This window comes from Zootermopsis nevadensis, unplaced genomic scaffold (genome assembly GCF_977971745.1).
Source record: "Zootermopsis nevadensis isolate Lab colony 2312 unplaced genomic scaffold, Znev_1.0 Znev_ptg000010l, whole genome shotgun sequence".
In the NCBI taxonomy this organism is placed as follows: domain Eukaryota; kingdom Metazoa; phylum Arthropoda; class Insecta; order Blattodea; family Termopsidae; genus Zootermopsis; species Zootermopsis nevadensis.
The window spans coordinates 2,232,749-2,252,844 of record NW_028259142.1 but is presented as its reverse complement, the minus strand read 5'-3'; the positions used below and the strand labels follow the sequence as shown (position 1 = coordinate 2,252,844).

The 20,096-nt window shown below is 39.6% G+C and overlaps 2 protein-coding genes across 7 annotated transcripts in view; both read right to left on the bottom strand.

The window, feature by feature from the left end:
- Positions 1 to 111: 111 nt before the first annotated feature.
- On the bottom strand, positions 112 to 4,207 carry TfIIEbeta (transcription factor IIEbeta). Its single transcript, XM_022063351.2, has 6 exons — positions 4,002 to 4,207; positions 3,490 to 3,600; positions 2,902 to 3,064; positions 2,528 to 2,728; positions 1,624 to 1,797; positions 112 to 1,034 (listed from the first exon to the last, which is right to left on the bottom strand). The coding sequence occupies exons 1-6, from the start codon at positions 4,061 to 4,063 to the stop codon at positions 891 to 893; spliced, it is 855 nt and encodes a 284-aa protein (XP_021919043.1). The 5' UTR covers positions 4,064 to 4,207; the 3' UTR covers positions 112 to 890.
- A 714-nt stretch (positions 4,208 to 4,921) lies between these two features.
- The window catches only part of trc (Serine/threonine-protein kinase tricornered), a 74,739-nt gene continuing 59,564 nt past the window's right edge, over positions 4,922 to 20,096 (bottom strand). For 4 of the 6 annotated variants that reach the window (XM_022063340.2, XM_022063339.1, XM_022063335.2 and 1 more), the window contains 7 exons: positions 13,835 to 13,970; positions 12,373 to 12,755; positions 11,184 to 11,301; positions 10,591 to 10,730; positions 9,299 to 9,478; positions 8,410 to 8,721; positions 4,922 to 7,119 (listed from right to left, as the gene is read on the bottom strand). In XM_022063340.2, coding sequence (XP_021919032.1) covers positions 7,004 to 7,119; positions 8,410 to 8,721; positions 9,299 to 9,478; positions 10,591 to 10,730; positions 11,184 to 11,301; positions 12,373 to 12,755; positions 13,835 to 13,959 — 1,374 coding nt within the window. In that variant the 5' untranslated portion in view covers positions 13,960 to 13,970 and the 3' untranslated portion in view covers positions 4,922 to 7,003. Of the gene's footprint in view, positions 7,120 to 8,409; positions 8,722 to 9,298; positions 9,479 to 10,590; positions 10,731 to 11,183; positions 11,302 to 12,372; positions 12,756 to 13,834; positions 13,971 to 15,165; positions 15,223 to 15,366; positions 15,497 to 20,096 lie in introns of those variants that run through there. The other 2 variants (XM_022063336.2, XM_022063343.2) reach the window with 2 other exon arrangements.

The following is a 20,096-nucleotide window of genomic DNA, read 5'->3' as shown; positions in this document are numbered from 1 at the left end:
TGGGAGTGCACTTATTTACATAATTTCCTGAGCCTAAGTGAATCAAGCCATTCATTACCAACCATACCCCACTTCCATCCAGATGGTTAAGTCTAACAGAAACACATTAACTTAGTCACAGACAGAACACATTTCACTTTATTCCTTATCAATGTCTATGTTCCCATCAATGGCCCAACATTCCGGCCTACTCATGGTTTTACAGAAATGTGCCCCTCCCCACTCAAAAACGCAGATGATGGACACAATTCAAGAATTTAGTGACCTCAATTGTAACACACAATCATCGGTACCCTTTAAAACCTACATGAATCAATGACGTCTTTAAAAAACAAACATCTGGCAACAGCAGCACATTTCAAAACTTGTGTAAAAATTACAGTATCAATATCAGAATATTTCCAGAACAATAATAGTTTTTGTTGCTGATCCTATCACATTCAAATGCGATTAGTAATTTTTTTTATTTTTGGAGTCATCAGATAATGGTTACAAGCTTTGTTCTTAAACATGTCTGATGACAGGAGTACACAAATTTACCGTAGTAAACTTGCAAATAGCTTTAATACTTAATACAGTACTACTTAACAAACTATCTAGTAAGTAGGATTTGAGGTTCTCAGGGCGGTGAATAAGAAGACGGGTGTCTTCTTAAACCATCCAGTAAGTCACCGAATTGGTTATGATGTCAAATGCCGTCTTTGGTATAGAAGTACGAGATTTCACACTAATAACCGTTATCCACGCAACAAATTTTCTCAGCAGAATAACAGATCAGCCTCCAAAGTATATATTCAAGTGTTCTCACAGCTCCCAGAAATAGCTGAAAGCTCGTCATGTAATAACCGAGCCACTGGGATTCAAGCATTTGGGATGTCATATCTTATATCTCATTTTTCATCATAGGTCTCCAAAACATCAGCTAGATGTTCATTATCTCGAGGTCTCTTCAGGTGCTTCTTACGCTGATTGGGTTTCTTGCGTTTGTGAAGTACCGGTTTCTTAAGCCCATGATCTTGCATAGAGCGAATTCCCTGGTGAGAGCACAACATGTATCAACACTTAACTCGAACATCCATAAAATTAATTAGGTAAATTAAAGTGTGTTTAAATACATTCTATAGTAGAAAAACATCAGTCTTATATACTTCCTATTCAGCATGGTCTCAAAAAAGTAGATGCTTTACTGCAATTGCTTTTTAATTGTTCTTTATAATGTGGCATTAAGAACATCCAACAAAATCAAGAGGGGCTGGAATTGAATGGGAATGCTGATGATCTAAGTTTATTGGACGAAAGCACAAACACCATAAGGGGGAAAATATGGAAAGGAGACACACAGGTTCTCAGCAAAGATGCTAGATGACAAAATGTTATAGTACTCCTAATATGAGTGACAAAAACAATTACATAAATTAGCACGTAAAATGGACAATATATGTCGATACTGTTATAGGTCGAAAGTAACGCAAAAGGAACGTAAGAGAAACAAGAGGTGGAGATAAAAGTATAAAAGATATAAAAGAATGGGATTAAAAGAAATAAGGGGTGAAGATACTTAATAAATAATTCCCAGTTGAATTTCAACGGGCCTTTTCAACCAGTACAGAAAACATTACTGACCTGCTTTTCTAAATATTCCTCAATTTTTTGATCATCCATGCTTTCAACAGCTACTGAACGCCACAGCTTCTGAAACTCTTCATCCACTGGCAATGCAGCTGTTTTATCATTATAGAAAACAATCTTCTTCTTGTCATTAGGTCGTGAAATATATATTATCTCATTTTGGAGAGCCTGAATTATATAACAGTAATTAAAATAACTGTACATATATTCACATAAGAGTATGCAGGAAGTCCTGATGTGGTACAAATCCTATTGGCAGTAAATACCAAAGTGATTTTTTGCAAACGCAGCTTGCGAAAGTAGCTATTTTTTTTCCTGAGCCGACCCCTGGTGACATTATGGACAAGATCCCTTTGTTCATATGTTTCCTAGGCAAATGATCCAGAAGTGTTTTGCCGCTGCCTTCTTCCGTGTGCTTAGTATAAAATGACGACGAAAATGGAGTAATTGTTGGGATACCACGGAGAAACTGGGGATGTCCCGGAGGAAAACTCCTTAAAACCTGGACCACGGCCTTGCCCAACACGAGTTATAAATCCGGGAACCACCGGGAATTGAACCCGGGACCCCAGGATTACAAGCCCAGCAAAAGTAACTATACATGCTGGATTTTATGAGACAGAACAAATTACTCATCCCGCTGACAAAGACAAAGATGACAAACAACAGAATGGACCTACGTAAATTTGATTCAAAGGATCAACACAGAATCAAAAACATAAATATACATGTTAATTTATAACAAGAAAGTTAAGAGTAATATTAGACAATTCAAAACCAAAAAGGATTACAATCAGCGACATCCCGGGCATTGTGTAACATGATAGTACGAAGAAAATAAATACTAGATATTAGGTTCTGACAGTAGTGAAGAAGTTGATGTTGATAATACAATTACCTTCATTGCTTTGTCGCAATGCGGTAGAGATTCTTGAACATCTTCCAGTAAGATTCCTCCAAGACCCTTCAAATCTTGCTGTTTCAGCAACCGCAATAAACTTTTCTTATCTTTTATTTTGTAAGATGCTTTGAAAATAAACTTTCCTTCAGTACTGACTTCAATCTTAGGATTATTTACTAATGCCTCTGTCAACAGCCACTGAAATCATTAAACAATCTTAACAGAACCTAATACAACTAAGTCACTTAAACCTGTGCTAAATCACAGTTCAGTGGAAAGAACTTTAAAATAGGAAATGAGACTTGACATTCTCAAAGCAGTGAAGATGCCAGTATTAGTTGTATGGCAGTTCTACCGCATTTAACACTGACCTGTTTTACTTTTGAACCCACATCCAACTGGTTAGTTTCATCTAAAATTTCATCCAAAGACAACGGATGATCATCACCTTCCTGATGTCTTGATCTCATGTATTTGACAATCTTGGCAAGAACTCCAAACTTGTATTGTGAACTGCCGCTCATAGTTTTATAACTGAAAATTACATTAACAATGAATAGTGACAAAGATGTCACAGAATTCTAAGCACCAAACTCATGAAATGAAAAAAATTATCTGGATTAAAGTAACAGTTACATTTACATTATTCAGCATCTTGCAGAATGAAAATGATGGACATGCGAATCCAACTCTCTAGCATTATTTCCAATATTCAACTAATTTGGCATAAGGAAAATAGTAAATAACACCAGGTATGATACTCAAAAAGTTTTTTTTAACCATTTTCGCTTACTGTATGCATTCCACAGATAACAAAAAGTTTGTGATATACTTGCCAAACAAAAGCATTCACACTTGCTTCTCTTGAATAACAAGTACTATTACGTATTTAAATTTATCTCTAAAAGTATAAGTCATTGGTATTAACATAGTTCAATTCCAACAGCTGTCTGACTTACTTAACAACATCAAGTTTGGGTCCAGCCGAGGATGATGATGGTGATTTTGATTTTTTCTTGAAGGATTCATCCTTCTGTGACTGTTCTGTATCTTTCTTCCTCTTCTCTACACTAAAGAGAACATAAATAAAATGATAAAGCTGAAATTCAGAACAATTAGGCTTTAGTGTCCTGGGATAAAAAAATTTAGTTACTCACAGCTGTCCTGACAGCTTGTAAATATGCAGTGTAAAATACTGAAACATGCTATCCGCAGAGTTCAGTACAACAGAAATGTCATTAATATAACAACTTTTGAACGACTATTACGAGATTGTTCTCCTTTTCTATTATCTGCATAAATTCTCTAAATGAGTTATTTTTAAACAATTTTTCATCATCAATCAATCAAGGAGTAGGCCAACTGCTGGCCCATTAAAATAACTAAATGAAAAGCTACACCAAATTTAACCTAGACAAGGCACTGTAGAAAATAACACTATTTTTACTTAACCTGAAAGGCCATAACTTACGTTGGTGTTGCTAAAGCTCTCCTTTTGAAGAGCTCTCGCTCCCTTAAAAGTGCCGGATCCATTATTTTCGCTCTTAGATTTATCTGTCCTCTGTAAAAATCTCCTCAGAAGACTGCACTAACAACACAAAGCAAACTTCGTACCACCGATTTCCACATGGTAATAATCCTCCATATTTGTTCACAGATTACTTCCAAACAATATCACCAGGCACCCAAACAATCTGACAACACAACAGCTTAAAACAGTGTATTCCACAATGTCACCAACATTATAAAATTATAGATAACCTTCCATCTTGTTGGACAAAGCAGAGTACAGCAACACTGAAATCACACTTCTACAAGATGTAATATTTCATGTCATAATGTCAGGCATGTTTTACAGCTGATTCATATCATACGCGTACTCCAGGCTTACCACACTGACATCTCCATCTGACACTGGTCCAACAGGCATGTTTTAGTTTCTCACACCTGGCACTAAAAATTATGCTTTACTGATTAGCACTCCTGCTTCATATTCAGAAGATTCTATCAAATCTCGGTCCACAGACTGGCTACCCTGACACATATTTTATGATCTTTCTCATTTCCAACACATCTCATATTACACCATGTCCCCTTCCTTCCACATTCCTACCAATTCATTAAGCATAGTATCATTTAACATGACACAATCTTACCTATTGAAAGCTTAAGCAAATAAACCAAGAATTAGGAAATAAAAAAACTGGCATTGCAGATAATTTATCCATCCCCATTAGAACAGTCAATCCAGGCAAATACCAAGCTACCAATGATTTGTGCTTACTGGGATAGCTGTCTTAGTTAAGTCACGGGTATGAGCAGGATACTCAAAAAGGTGGGAAAAGGAAAGGAAGTAATACTAACATGGATAAAATGACTGTTTTGTGGCAATTCATGCTCTCATTAGAATTTTATAAAATAAATTACACATTTCATTCATAAAATGATTTAAGAAAACAAACAAATTAATAATATACTTTGCTATACACAGATTTTGTACAGGCACTAATGTCATTTACCAAACATAATTACATTGTACAGCCAGAAAGATACTCTTCGAACAAAAAAAAAGTTAAATACAAAACTCCAAATGTAGTTTACGTCTGTGTTTGATAGCACATGAAATCCTACTGTTTGTCAGCAATAACTTAATATTGGCACTACTTCAATCTCTACATTTCTACCATGTGTACATAATGAAGAAGCTCCATCCAAAGACACAGATTTGCTTTACATACTCATAAGTTTGACTGTGGTTGTGTAGTTGTACTAAGAATATGTACAATAAACTATAAGTAAATACAGTGAAAAGCCAAAACATAAATCGCAATAAATAATAAAAAGGAGTGGTGTAATCCTGTACCAAATACAAAATTCATACCACAAGAACACAAGCTAACAAGAGCACAATAATTATCACCTGGGCGTCTGTGAATACAGAAGAACGTAGAGAGCATTCAAACCCACTCACTCACAGACCCACACGCATGTGCAAGTTACTTACAGTCACATGACATCACATCGGTTCAAGACATAAAGTGGACAGTCTGGCATTTGCACGTACGACCCGATCAGCAAACAACAAGCTACGTAACAGGAGACTTGGTTTCTTTAACGACAAACTTGACCAAACCACCCGGCACTTTTGAAGCGCGGTTTGACAACAATACATCGATCATTTCCATCACAAGCAAAAATATTTAATACAAGCGAAGACACATGGCAAACCTTCATACCAGTATTCCTTTCTAATCTGCCCAAACAACACAAAGTTCCTCAAAGCTTCCTACCTAGCGTTCTACCTCCACGAGAATGCTAGGCCAATGACATTTTATGTCAAAGCCTTAGAAAAAAACATATGCTCATCCATGAACACAGATAATGATGGGAAACGTTTCCAAATACACATGCCAATTTCCTACACCTATCACATAACGATCATCATCTTCAAATTTACTGGTCTCTGCAGAGTTCTGGTCTTGGCATGATATGTTTCAATTCACGCCAGTTCCCTGGAACTACCCCATTTGCACATCTTTCCGAACAATGCAAACTTCCAATAAGAAGCTGTTAAGCACCCCAGAAAACAAAATAAGTATTCTCGAAGTGACATATAAAACAGACAATAAAGTTTGAATTTCTCTTTCTACATAATTAAATAGAGAATTCCTACGATGACAATATTTGGAGATGTCAAGACTGAGAAAACGTGCTTTTCATTTTAATTTACTTAGAGAAGATCTTAAATGACAACTGTTTATTTTAGTCAAATAAAATATACGTAGATGGAAATAGAACCTACTTCCACTCCACCGAGTTATTTACTAATTTAAAATACAAAAATTCTAAGTTCGTTAACCCGAGTGCCTATAAGTGTTTTTGTTACTTGTACTGAACGTACTGTTTTGCGATACTGGTGAATAAACAGCAATGACTGAGCTAACAACGCTAAAATGGTGCAGAGTGCGTGAGACAAGGTCCCTCTCACCCATTATAACTTCAATCGGACATCAGGCCGATAAAGAATAAAACATGACGCAGAAACCAGCACACATTAAAATCAATAATTTAACTACGATTCAAACTGCTCTTATTTCTAACTCTGAGCTATAACACCTGTCAAACCTATCATTAAATTATTACTTCTTAAGTTTCAAAATAAATACAAAATTAACTTTCTGATTAAAAATGTTGTCTAAATATATGTTCGCATATTTATTTGGACATATTTATGTGGACTGGTTTATATCACTGTTCCTATAGTATCAACTGTAATTATCTTACAAGTTTGCATTGGGAAGTGTTACCGAGTGCATCTTGACAGGGAAAAGCTGCAGCCGCCAGCCTACGTTTACTTGGCGGACCAACTTCTTGCCTATATGGGCATCTTGGTGACATTTGTTACCATACTTTGTAGAGTGTAGCACATGATGCCAGAGATTTAACATTACATAAGTAACTACAGAGTTGAGACTACTTCTTAGTTGGAGTTCCTCGCTGTGTCAGCCCCTCAAATCTCTTGAATGTGTAGTTGATAAACACCCAGTCCTTATAGATCACTTCTCCATCTTGGGGTAGCGGCGCACCAGCTGTAACGATCAGGCGACAGAAATATTAATACGCAAAAACTGTCTAGACAACGTTACTTTAACTTTATCCCAAAATCAATCACTACCATAAACAAATTAAATATTAGATTTACATGTCAACAGACGCACACAGAGCCCATGCTGATGCAGTGGAGCAACACTTTGTGTCCCAAGCTTTTTCTATCATCAGAATTTGAAACATTTGCACTTGTATGCTGAAGAATGTCCTGTTCACAAAATCTAGCACTGTGGTACTAAAAAGAAAGAAAGAAAGATAGTAAAAACATGAAAAAAGATAAGGTGATGACTCAAAATGTAACCTATATTTCATACAAACCAAGCTTCATAAACTTAAATTCTTTTAGGAGATTGACAAAAAAAATGAAAATGTAACAAACGCTGGTACTAAGCACTTAGATTCCTTAAGTGAAGCCTTTCAGAAAGTCTGAATTACAAGACAGAATTACAAGAACCATGAAAGAGTGGAACGCCATAGCCGCGCGGTCTGAGGCATCATGCTTTGGACCGGCGATACGGAATGCGCGCTGGTTCGAGTCTCGGGGAAAGAAATTTCTCATGAGATTTCGATCAGTGCCAACACAGCATCGTGAGGAAATTGGGGAGCTACAATGAGTAGCGTAATCCGGTCAGGAAAGCTAGCGATGGCTGGGGGTTCGTCGTGCTGACCACACGTCACCCTGTATCTGGTTGGATGATCGTTCACCTCTGCTTAGGCATGTGAACGTGAGGCCAGCAGTCAAGCTAGTCGGCTATGGCTCTCTGGATCTGTTACGCCACGGATTTAATTTAATTTTTAATTGAAAGAGTGGAAACTACCTTCAGAAGGATGGGAAAATGAAGAAGAATGGAAGAAAATATTAGCAACCGGAAGACCAAAGTAACGGTCAAGAAACAGAAGAAGACTATAAACATCGACAGAAGCTTCCACAATCCATGTTTGTTATGAAAGGTAGAAAATCCAGATTTTGAAGTGATGAAGTCTCGAGCAATTCAATACCAGTGTTGAGGGTAACGGATGAAGTACACATGTTAATTAGACAAATGCTATTATTACTGGGTAATTTATATGTTGAGGACCATATCCAGTTATAGTGATATATCTCAATTTTTAGAAACATGTTACCCAATGCTGATATTCCGATAGACAGAGGAGGCAGTAGGTTCCTCTGAAATGCTGGTACCTGCTTACAAGTCCACATGATGTTACAACCCAAATATAATGATGAGTTACTTACATTAGTTTGAACAAAATGTCTGCAGTAAACTTACGTATTTCAAGTTTAACGTCAGGGAAGTCGTCAAAATTAGAAGTATCGTCTATAGAGCGCACTTCGACAGGAATAGCAGCAGGACGCTCACGAATGTGGTCCCAGTCTACGCCACGAAAGAAAGGTGCAAGTTTTAATTCATCCATGCCTCTCTGGGAACCCAAACGCCGCTCAGCCTCACAACAAAATCGCATTATCGTTTCCTTTGCCTCTTCGGAAATGGGAACCTCCGGTGGGAACGTTAATGTTTCGCGCCAATTCATAACTTTACGATATGTTTCCTGTGGATTTTCGCTACAAAATGGCGGATATCCTGAAAAAAAAAATATTATTTTTTGTTATACTACATACTGCATTCAGGCACACACCACATTTTAATTGTGCAAAAATAATTTGACATACTATTACTAATATATTCAAGGCGAAACATGGTAAATTTAGCAAATATACTGCAATTAGATTAGTAAATTAAGACTCTTCAATCTAATAATTTGCTGTTTCAATCTCAAAATAAAGGATGGAGAAAGGCAACTTTTTTTATCTTGTATGTTTAGCTACGTTAGGTTTCCTGATTATTAGGTGATCCTTGCGCAGAACAAGGGAAATATCTTGTGTGAAAATAATGTGTCTATGTACAGTAACTGTACCTAATATCAGTGCGACTCCCAAATAAGCACACTCCTATTAAATTTTATTTTGACAAGTCTCATTGCTACAAAAAAAAATATTTTGGTACACTGGCAAACCAGAGCCGCCACTTGGCTTCACAGCCCACGCGGCATCCAGTCACATTTAAATGGTCCCATAGCAGTTTTCAATTTTACCTACTTATTTACTGAATATATCGGAGCATTCCTGTCTTTGGAAAAAGCACACGACAAATAACTTACCAATAAGCATTTCATACATTATGACACCGAGACTCCACCAGTCACATGCTGGCCCGTAGCCTGTCTGCAAGAACACTTCTGGTGCTATATAGTCAGGAGTGCCAACTGTGCTATATGCCAGAGCCCGCCTGTTTTTCTTCCAGCTTTCAGCCCGTCTCTTACTGTCCATCGGGCTCGATGCTGTAATATAGTAACGTGTACAAACCATGTGACAGTTGTTGCGTACATTTCATTCGGAGAGTATTTTGATTTCATCAGAAAGTTATTCCACTTCAACCACCATTTACAATTTAGAATACCACCTAACGAGGAGCTGCGTGAATTGTACGGGTCACCTAGCAAAGTGAGGATAGTGAAAAATAGGAGTCTCTGGTGGGCTTTATATGTAGCATGCATAGGGAGAGGCAATGGGTGCATACAGAATTTGTGTAGGGAATCCTGGAAAATTACCACTAGGCAGACGAAGGAGACGGGAGGATAATATCAAGATGGATCTTAGGGAGATCAGCTGTGAGGATGGTAAATGGATGGAGTTGGCTCAGTATCTTGGCCGGTGGCGTGCTTTGGTGTTGGACCTGTGGGTTCTACTACCAGGGAGTTAGTTAATTAGATAGTTTGGATGGTTGTAATAAAACAACATACGAGAGGCAGTCAAAAAGTTCCCGGAATTGTGGTATAGCACTAATAGTAGGACATATGGCAACGCTTACCTAATCACCTTCAAAGTACGACCCTTGCGCGCACACACACTTGCTCCATCGATCCTGCCATTGTTGGAAGCACCGGCGGAAGGCTTCGTTTGGAATCTTCCGGAATTCGGCCGTTGCATTCGATTTGATGTCCTCCATGGTTGCCTTGAGGCCCATTTTCAGAGTAGGGAACAGCCAGAAGTCACTCGGAGCGAGATCCGGAGAGTATGGTGGTTGGGTGACAACGGGAATGCTTTTCTCGGCGAGGAATTGCTGCACAACCGGTGATGTGTCGAATGCGACGGCCGAACTCAGGAAGATTCCAAACGAAGCCTTCCGCCGATGCTTCCAACAATGGCAGGATCGATGGAGCAAGTGTGTGTGCGCGCAAGGGTCGTACTTTGAAGGTGATTAGGTAAGCGTTGCCATATGTCCTACTATTAGTGCTATACCACGATTCCGGGAACTTTTTGACTGCCCTACGTACATTAATGTAATACAATGGTGCTTCCAGAAGACAGTATTGCGGTGCAGCTTAACAGGATTAATACTTCCAAACAAATGTACTGGCATGTTAATTAATTTTTTAAGCGCAGTACTTACTGAAGTCAGAGGGTTTAGCTTGGCTGAGATCACGGTAAAAGTCTGTACGATGAGACTTCTTGAGACCGGTGCAGAGCCCAAAATCAGAGAGCTTAATGTGTCCTCGTGCATCCAATAGCAGGTTATCCGGTTTGATGTCCCTGTACAGACAACATAACTGATTTTCATCTTCCACAATGATCTATAATTGATCTTGAACAAAGCTTTTTGGTGCCAGCACCTTGTAGCTGAATTGCCAACATCTCAACGGATTGTTATCACCTCCATCATCAGGGCTGAAGTGACGAAGGTCAGGAAATAGCTGGTTTATATCGCAATGTTATGGAAATTGGCCAATCAGGGCCAGATATGATGAAATGGGGAGAGATGGGGCTGCATCTGGGTCAATGTCAAGATCCCTAACTTCAGCCCTGTAATAGAGGTGTTTTGCGGGAGCATTAGATGAGGGCAAGTGGTCAGTATCGCACCTTGGCAGTTCATTACCCCATGGGGAAAGGATGAATGGATAGAAGGCTCAGCGATGCTTTGTCCTTGTCAGGGATCAAACCCTTGTAATCAACTCTACGGTCAGGCACTACACTGACTGAACTTACCTATGGATAAATCCGAGTTTGTGTATAGAGTCAATGGCCAGCGCCGTTTCTGCTATGTAGAACTGCGTACATTCTTCAGATAGGGTGTCCTTCTTCATCAACAGTGTCATCATGTCCCCTGAAACAGAAACGCTGTTTTTTAATCTTGATTTTTTCTACTTCACTTCCAGCCGATTTGAAGACAGATTTCATTTCGTCACAAAACTAAGCGCCAACTTCACGTACGCAGACAAAAGTGGTACAGTGAAGATAAAATATGCAAATAAGAATCAGAATAATGTATCATATTGCTGGTAATGTAGGATGTACACTCCTTACTAATTTCATTATAAGTACACTCATCTTCTAAATGTGTCAGCTACTGTGTGAACTCCAGCGCCATTATATTGATTTATAACGGGCATAAACCAATGTTGCAAACGTGATGACAATACAGATATCGGACAAAACAGTCAGAAATAACAGCAACAAATTTAATCAATACTGGTTTTATACTTTCAGAAAGGAAACGTGCGGACAGCATGATACATGAAGATTTCCGTCTTCTGGGTTGTTGCGCTGTGTAGTCTGGTCGATGTTTACCAACGTTTCAGAGGCCGTACTGCCTCCGTCATCAGGGCGATGAATATGATATGATGACCTCTAAAACGTTGGTTAACATCGACCAGACTACACAGCGCAACAACCCGGAAGACGGAAATCTTCATACTCACCGCTGTGAAAACCTCAAATCTTACATGACGCATGAACTTCCCTGCATTTGTTGAAGTAACAGCCTAACAAATTACAAAATCAGAAAATGCTGGACTTTTTTAAATCTTACAATTATCAGAGTTCAGTGAAATGGATGCATCTTACACAAAATGTCACGTGTCACGATCCAAATTCGTGCCTCAAGAAAACCACTTAACGAAACCAAAATGTTTTTCAAGTCACTATATTGTCATTTTCTACTTTACCAAAGACACACGCGTGTCAAAGATGTGTCATCGTACGAAACGTTTCAGGACCATAAAATGACTGGCATTTGTCAATATTTTGGGTCTGTTGCTGTCAATGAGTGAACCGTTTTCAGTCAAACTGCACAGATCTCCAATGACCTGCTGCTCATTCTGATTTTCATGAAAACTGACCAATCAACGTGTATTTATTACAACTTTAAACATCGTTGCAGTGAAATTTCACTCACCACCTGGCAAGAACTCCATGATGAGATACAGGTTGATGGGATCCTGAAAACTGTAGTACATCTTGACTACCCACTGGTGATCGGCTTCCACTAGCACGTCCCTTTCCGCCCGCACATGGGCGACCTGCTCCTTCTCCAGCATGTCGGCCTTACGGAGGATCTTCATGGCATAGACGTGTCCCGTGTCCTTCTTCTGCACCAGCCGCACCTCGCCAAATGCCCCCCGTCCTATCACTTTCAGGGGCTCAAAGTCCTCGACGCCCAATCTCGATCTCTTCAGCCTCAGGAACTCAGTCTCCTTCTGCGCGTGCTGCTGTCTTTTCTCCTGCTTCTGTGCCTCTGTCAGGCCCTCATCTTTAAGAGATTCTTCCAACTTCGCCAACCTGAAACAAAGAAATGCAAGAATCAACCATTATTAATTAACACTACCAACATCTGTTATGTTAATATACGAAAATACGTGTTCCTAGATGCTGTAATGTTATATACAACAGTATCAATTCAGTAACGGAGACAATCTAAGTTAAGCTAAGTTTGTCCCGCTACATGCCATAGTCGCTTGGGGGAAGTGGAGGTATAGCTCCTCTCTTCCTTGACGTCAGCACTAGATGTGGGTGAGTGGTCAGCATCACGCCCCGTCCGGCTTTACCCCTGGGAAAGGTTCCCGATACCCATTGTAGAGGAGGCTGGGTGGGCCCCAGAGCCGGTCTGGACGCAGAGGCTAGAGGAAAAATCCTCTGCCCCCATCGGGGATCGAACCCCGGTCGTCCAGCCCGTAGCTAGTCACTATACCGACTGAGCTATCCCGGCTCATAATGGATGTAAAATTACAGCTGTAAATGGTACCACCAATCAGATCGTGTTTCATCGACACTACCAGAAGAGCAGACTGGGTTAACTAACAAACTACCCGGCAGGGGTCATTAAGTCACTGGATAAATCTGCAAGTACAGTCTGTTACTGATACAGACTAAGTATTAGGATATCAACAGACCAGGCAACAGGTTGGAGTTCATACAGCTGGTCGTACAGTTACATTATTTTCTATATGAGAATGGGGAAAGGAAAGAGGGGGGAGTGGGGGAGGGGGGAGGGGAGAGGGAGAGAAGAAAAACTGTATGTGATGGCGGTGTCCATTGTACGAATAGGGACTGCAATTCATATGTTTGTGATGTCACAAGAACTGGCTGGAACACAGACAAAACTGAGAGGCCCAGTTCTACAGAAATTGACGTCAAAAAGCAAAGTTATGACACCAATAAAATACTCTGCACGGAATATTGAAGATTCACAAAAAAAGGAAGACATTCGACACACAATGACGCATTCCCTGAAATAAAAAAAAATTATACAGAATATGCTAAATGTATTCTGTATAACTAAAATTTCATTGGTGATGACAGAATGTGAGATAAATATTGAAACCTCTCATTTTCTTTAGTAATGAGAGTCTGGATCATACCTCTGCTTTCGCTCAATGTGCTGAGCTATGAGGTTGCTGTAGTAATTCTCCAGTGTAACCTTCGCCTTCGTTGCCTTGTCCAGCGTATGACCGCTGAACCGGATCGTGTTCTCCGTGGCTGTCATATCCAGAACCCCTGCAACACGTAAGAAAGCACTCGTCTTTATCAACAATCTTCCATTACACATTTAATAAAAATCTTGACAAAACCATTTATTGACGTAAATACGTCTATAAAGAAGGGTAATTCGGCGAAAAAGTGTAACAAGTGTTCCATCGTGTTTACTCGGCATTGTTGTTACCTAGGAAACGTTACATTACATTAAAATACATTACTTTACATTACATTCATCCACGAGCAATGGACCTGTCGTAAGACAGAAAACTTAATAATAATAATAATAATAATAACCACAGACCCATCTTAAGCGTAACTAATTCAAGTTAAATAAGCAATGTCTTAATCAAAATTTACTCAATTGTAAAGCATGTATAAAGGAAATATTTATAATAAAGCCAATATATAAACTTCCTTTCCGTATAGACGTATTTACGTCAAATTCTCCGGAACCGTGGTTCAACTGACAACTTTTTATTAGAAGTATATATTTATATATAAATGTAAATACAGAGATACTGACTGCTGAAGCAGATGGTATATATAGTTACCACTGGTATTTAAAGGATTAATATGAATATAACAGAACTGAATGATAAGAAAAGATGAATCAGTTATTATCGTCATTTCAAAACAACATAACATTAGCATCTACCCATAAGATTTGTTGAGTACTACAAATTCGACGTGAGATTGAATGGCCATGGTTAGTCACAAACCAGAACCCAGCCAGTCTGATGGGGAAAAGAGGACAGGAGGACGACTGGTTGAAGGGGCAGACCTTAAAGACAGGAAATTCATAACTTCTCGTATTCCTGCCTGAGACATATTAAACGCACAGGAAGTTACAGGACCCTCTGGTGACCTTGAGGCTAGTGTACAAACCTGGTATTCAGAACCGATCTTATCAATTGTCACAAACCTTTAGAGAACCTTAAATTCTCTTAGAACATAACATATAATTAAATTATCAGCTACAACCAACCACATGACCTCATTAACAGATCATAATAACATGCTACAAAATAGGACTCCCAGTTCGCACAATTGCCAAACAATTAAGATATTTTGAGACTGTGACGTCAACGAGATCAGTGGCACCTAACGGTATTCATCATCTGGGCTTTCTGACTACAGAGGGAGAACATTCATGTTAACTGTGTTTACGCTGGCTAACAGTGAAAAACGAAATATTAAATGCCTTCTTTCTTACCTTAGTTATTCTGCGGTACTCCATACACCGGAAGGCAACAGAACCGATCGGATAAAATACAACTACGGAAGCATGAAAGTAAGACGAAGACTTATTATTTATAGTTTCTTTTTAAAGCGTTAACATGAACGCTCGCCCTCGATGACGTAACATCCGCAATTAGCAGGCTTTTCAAAAGAAAACAATGCGGGAAATATTTACCATACTGAATTGACTCCATCATTGTATTCCTAAGTGTTTACGTTTCTGTTATCGGTATTATTATTTTAATTTCGTCGATGGACTCTGCTTGTGATGTTTCGAGGCCGCGGTGGTCTCTGACAGTATGTTACGGTCGACTGTTCGTTAACCCTTTGAAGCCGAAGCTCGTCTTCATAATATTTACGAATCCAGACCTTACCGCGAAGAAAACACTTCACCTCACCATTACGAAAATCAGCTGGTTAACCCTTTGAAGCCGAAGCTCGTCTTCATAATATTTACGAATCCAGACCGTACCGCGAAGAAAACACTTCACTTAACCATTAGAAGTCGAATCAGGCGGTACCACATAAGATTTAACAAAAGAACATCCCCGTCAAAGCCTTAAGCTTCCCGGATGAACACGGCTTCGAACCAACGAGCGTCACAAACAGCTTGGTTGAAGGGACTATACCTTCAGTCAGGTCACACAAAGCTCGCTCTCTCTCTCTCTCTCTCACCTGCAATCATGTTATTCCTCCCACTTGAATAGAACCAATCCCTGCCCCGAGCAGAGGAATGCTCTTTACGCAAAACGGGATTCAGTGTCTCTTTGAAACCTCCTCGTGGCTGGAACAGAGTCCTAGACAAGACAACACAGTCGCCCAAGTTCACACGAAGGACTCACCCCGGCATTTTTTTTTAAAAAAACGTCCCTATTATGTGAACCAGTCTACGGAACCACAGAATTCATTAACGTGTTCACAAAAGCCCAACGCCATTAACTGTCCTGGGCCACACGCCCTCTTGTCCCCGTTTATTTTACCATTTTTAATATCACAGACAGACACACATACGCGCAGACCACCGAAGTGATCTCTTCCGTTCAGATTTCCCAAACAAAATTTTATACGTATTTCTCATCCGTTCGGTGCGTGATACATGCCCACGACGATACCAACCTCATCGATATAAAAGTCTGTGAAGAGAACACATAGTGAAGTTCCTCGCCATGAATTTACACGTTTCATTTCTCTAAATCAGCACCTAGATGTGAAATACCTTTGACCTTCGACCTAGAAGGGTTCGTACGATGATTCTACCGCAATGTTCATCTTCCAAAGCCAGTCGTACGCGTACAGACCACATTACAGAGTCAGAAATTACTTTCCCTTGCATTGCATACCTCATTTACCTAAGAATGCATCAAACTACGGTCTTGAGATTAACGTGAAATGTTATAATGGTCCAACACAAACCAAGATTAAAATAAGCCCGACAGCCTATGACGTAGATCGCCCACACCAAAAAATACAATTTGAAGGAGAGCTCAATTATGGCATTAAAATAGAAGTTACTTCTCAAATATGATGCCAAGAGTTTCGTGACATATCTTGTCATTATCTACTGTAACTCTAGACTTTGATGCATTCCTTACGATAACAAAATCCCTTAATATTTACCTAATAAGATAAACACTGGACCAACAGTTTAAAAATATACTCGCATTACCGAAGGCCTACTGATTATAAATGTTCTCTGAAGTACCGTTCTACTACCCAGCCACGTCTTATCTCGGGTACAAACCACACGGTATCAGTTCACTGCCTTCTAAAGTTAACAAATTTATAGTGTGTAGGATTTGAGGTTTTCGCTGAGGCTGACTCCATCATCAGTGTGATAATCGCCCTGGTGATGGAGTCAGCGAGGATCTCCGAAACGTCGTTAAAACTTCTACCAGACTACACGGCGCAACAACTCAGAAGGCAGTCATCTTCAAATTTATGATGATTGGGTCGAGTTCCCTACAGGGGGGCATAAGAAATATATAATCCAGAACAAGTTTCAAAAATCATTACGAAAATGTCAATCTTGTCACAGGTGAGTAAGTAATTTACGAAGGACGAAACGTTGACAGTAATCACAGCCTCCACCCCACCCCCCCGAGGCAAATTCCTTAAAGTGTTTACTTTTAACAGTCCGCTTTACAACGAATCCCTTAAAGCGCGTTTACTGAACCCGACACCCACACGCACAGCCGAATGATTTCGTAACCAGCAAATCGCCTGATCAACTCAAACTCCACCGCGCAGTTTATTTGAGTAGCCAACAGTCGATGAGTTAGTCAAGAAATCCCCTCCCATGCCATGGAACCATAAGGTTCATTCCCGAGTTCACAAAAGCCGGCTATATCCTGGATACATTCAGTTTAATATTATCCTCCCATAACCCACGCCTACGTGTTGTTACAGTGGTTCACTGATACAGCGTTTGAGCATGTTTCGATCAATAACTGGTCATCTTCAGGAACCTGAGGATAATTAATGGTCGGAATGCATGAATGTTTGAACATGTTTCGATCAATAACTGGTCATCTTCAGGAACCTGAGGATAATTAATGGTCGGAATGCATGAATGTTTGAACATGTTTCGATCAATAACTGGTCATCTTCAGGAACCTGAGGATAATTAATGGTCGGAATGCATGAATGTTTGAGCATGTTTCGATTAATAACTGGCCATCTTCAGGAACCTGAGGATAAATAATGGTCGGAATGCATGAATGTTTGAACATGTTTCGACCAATAACTGGTCATCTTCAGGAACCTGAGGATAATTAATGGTCGGAATGCATGAATGTTTGAACATGTTTCGACCAATAACTGGTCATCTTCAGGAACCTGAGGATAATTAATGGTCGGAATGCATGAATGTTTGAACATGTTTCGATCAATAACTGGTCATCTTCAGGAACCCTAAGGATAATTAATGGTCGGAATGCATGAATGTTTGAACATGTTTCGACCAATAACTAGTCATCTTCAGGAACCTGAGGATAATTAATGGTCGGAATGCATGAATGTTTGAACATGTTTCGATCAATAACTGGTCATCTTCAGGAACCTGAGGATAATTAATGGTCGGAATGCATGAATGTTTGAGCATGTTTCGATCAATAACTGGTCATCTTCAGGAACCTGAGGATAATTAATGGTCGGAATGCATGAATGTTTGAGCATGTTTCGATTAATAACTGGCCATCTTCAGGAACCTGAGGATAAATAATGGTCGGAATGCATGAATGTTTGAACATGTTTCGACCAATAACTGGTCATCTTCAGGAACCTGAGGATAATTAATGGTCGGAATGCATGAATGTTTGAACATGTTTCGACCAATAACTGGTCATCTTCAGGAACCTGAGGATAATTAATGGTCGGAATGCATGAATGTTTGAGCATGTTTCGATTAATAACTGGCCATCTTCAGGAACCTGAGGATAAATAATGGTCGGAATGCATGAATGTTTGAACATGTTTCGACCAATAACTGGTCATCTTCAGGAACCTGAGGATAATTAATGGTCGGAATGCATGAATGTTTGAACATGTTTCGACCAATAACTGGTCATCTTCAGGAACCTGAGGATAATTAATGGTCGGAATGCATGAATGTTTGAACATGTTTCGATCAATAACTGGTCATCTTCAGGAACCCTAAGGATAATTAATGGTCGGAATGCATGAATGTTTGAACATGTTTCGACCAATAACTAGTCATCTTCAGGAACCTGAGGATAATTAATGGTCGGAATGCATGAATGTTTGAACATGTTTCGATCAATAACTGGTCATCTTCAGGAACCTGAGGATAATTAATAGTCGGAATGCACCGTCCTTATGTGACGTCGGTGAACAAATAAGCAACCAACAAGAACCTCACTGAACTGAAGACCTTCTACCCTCAAGGACGTCAAAATAGGTTTCATATTAATTTGCGCAATTTTTGTACGTTCCATTTACTCATAAGTCAAACACATAGCCCTATTAAAAACAGACATAATATAAGAACGAAACTTCAGATGGAAATACAAAGCGTCAGTACGGTATATTTATTTATTCATTCTGGTTGCGTCAAAGCCCACTCACATACAAGGCGGTACACCGGACGCTTTACACACAGCAAGGCAACAAATACGCATTTTTCATCGAGTAAAGGCCACACTCGCAACGCCACATTTCTTGAAGACGCGACATAACCTTTTACAGAAGATGGCCTAGTCGTCCTCACGAACCAGACCCCGGAGGCACAGATAATCCTCTCGGTACTGGCCTGGCTCAAATGACAGCCGTCAAACGTCGCATAGACGAACACTTCGGGATTTTCTCGAGCCACTCCTTTTCCGAAAAGAAAAATTTATCCGTAGCTTAGCTCGTCTTATGCTCGTGACACTGTCGGGCTCCGGGGAAAAAAAATCCCACCGGATCGACATTCTCGGGGATGTCCGTAGCCGCAAACTTAACATTCGGTACCATTGCACCGTCCCTCAAACGTCAGAAAAATCTCAAATGCTCAAGTAATTCATTCATAAAAAACATTTTTCAAAGAAACTATATTCAGGGCAAACTCTAAACAGATCGGGTTTTATTCTGGTGGGAATGAAGGAAAGTCGGGTTTGGGTGAGATAATGGTAACGTATCTGAATATACACTTCGATCTCTGCGGTATATATAGTTACCACTGGACTCTACAAAGGTCTAACCTGCAAATGAACACGGAATTAAGTCTGAAATCAGCAACTTCGTAAACACGTGACATTGGAATGTTTCCTTCCTTTAAAAGCTTTACAATCAAAACCACATGAACTATGACGTCAGTACAATTCGTTCTTGTGATTTTAGCAAGGCGACCGGGCTGACTCACGAGCACAAATTCAAAATACGGCTACCTCTACTCCAGAGACCTGATCC

Bases quoted from the DNA above. Each gene is read 5' to 3' on its own strand.
- TfIIEbeta (XM_022063351.2), bottom strand. From the start codon at position 4,063: ATGGATCCGGCACTTTTAAGGGAGCGAGAGCTCTTCAAAAGGAGAGCT. The intron at 3,601-4,001 runs GTAAGTTATGGC...TGTTCTCTTTAG, and splicing joins AGAGCTTTAGCAACACCAAC to TGTAGAGAAGAGGAAGAAAG. The intron at 3,065-3,489 runs GTAAGTCAGACA...TGTAATTTTCAG, and splicing joins CCCAAACTTGATGTTGTTAA to TTATAAAACTATGAGCGGCA.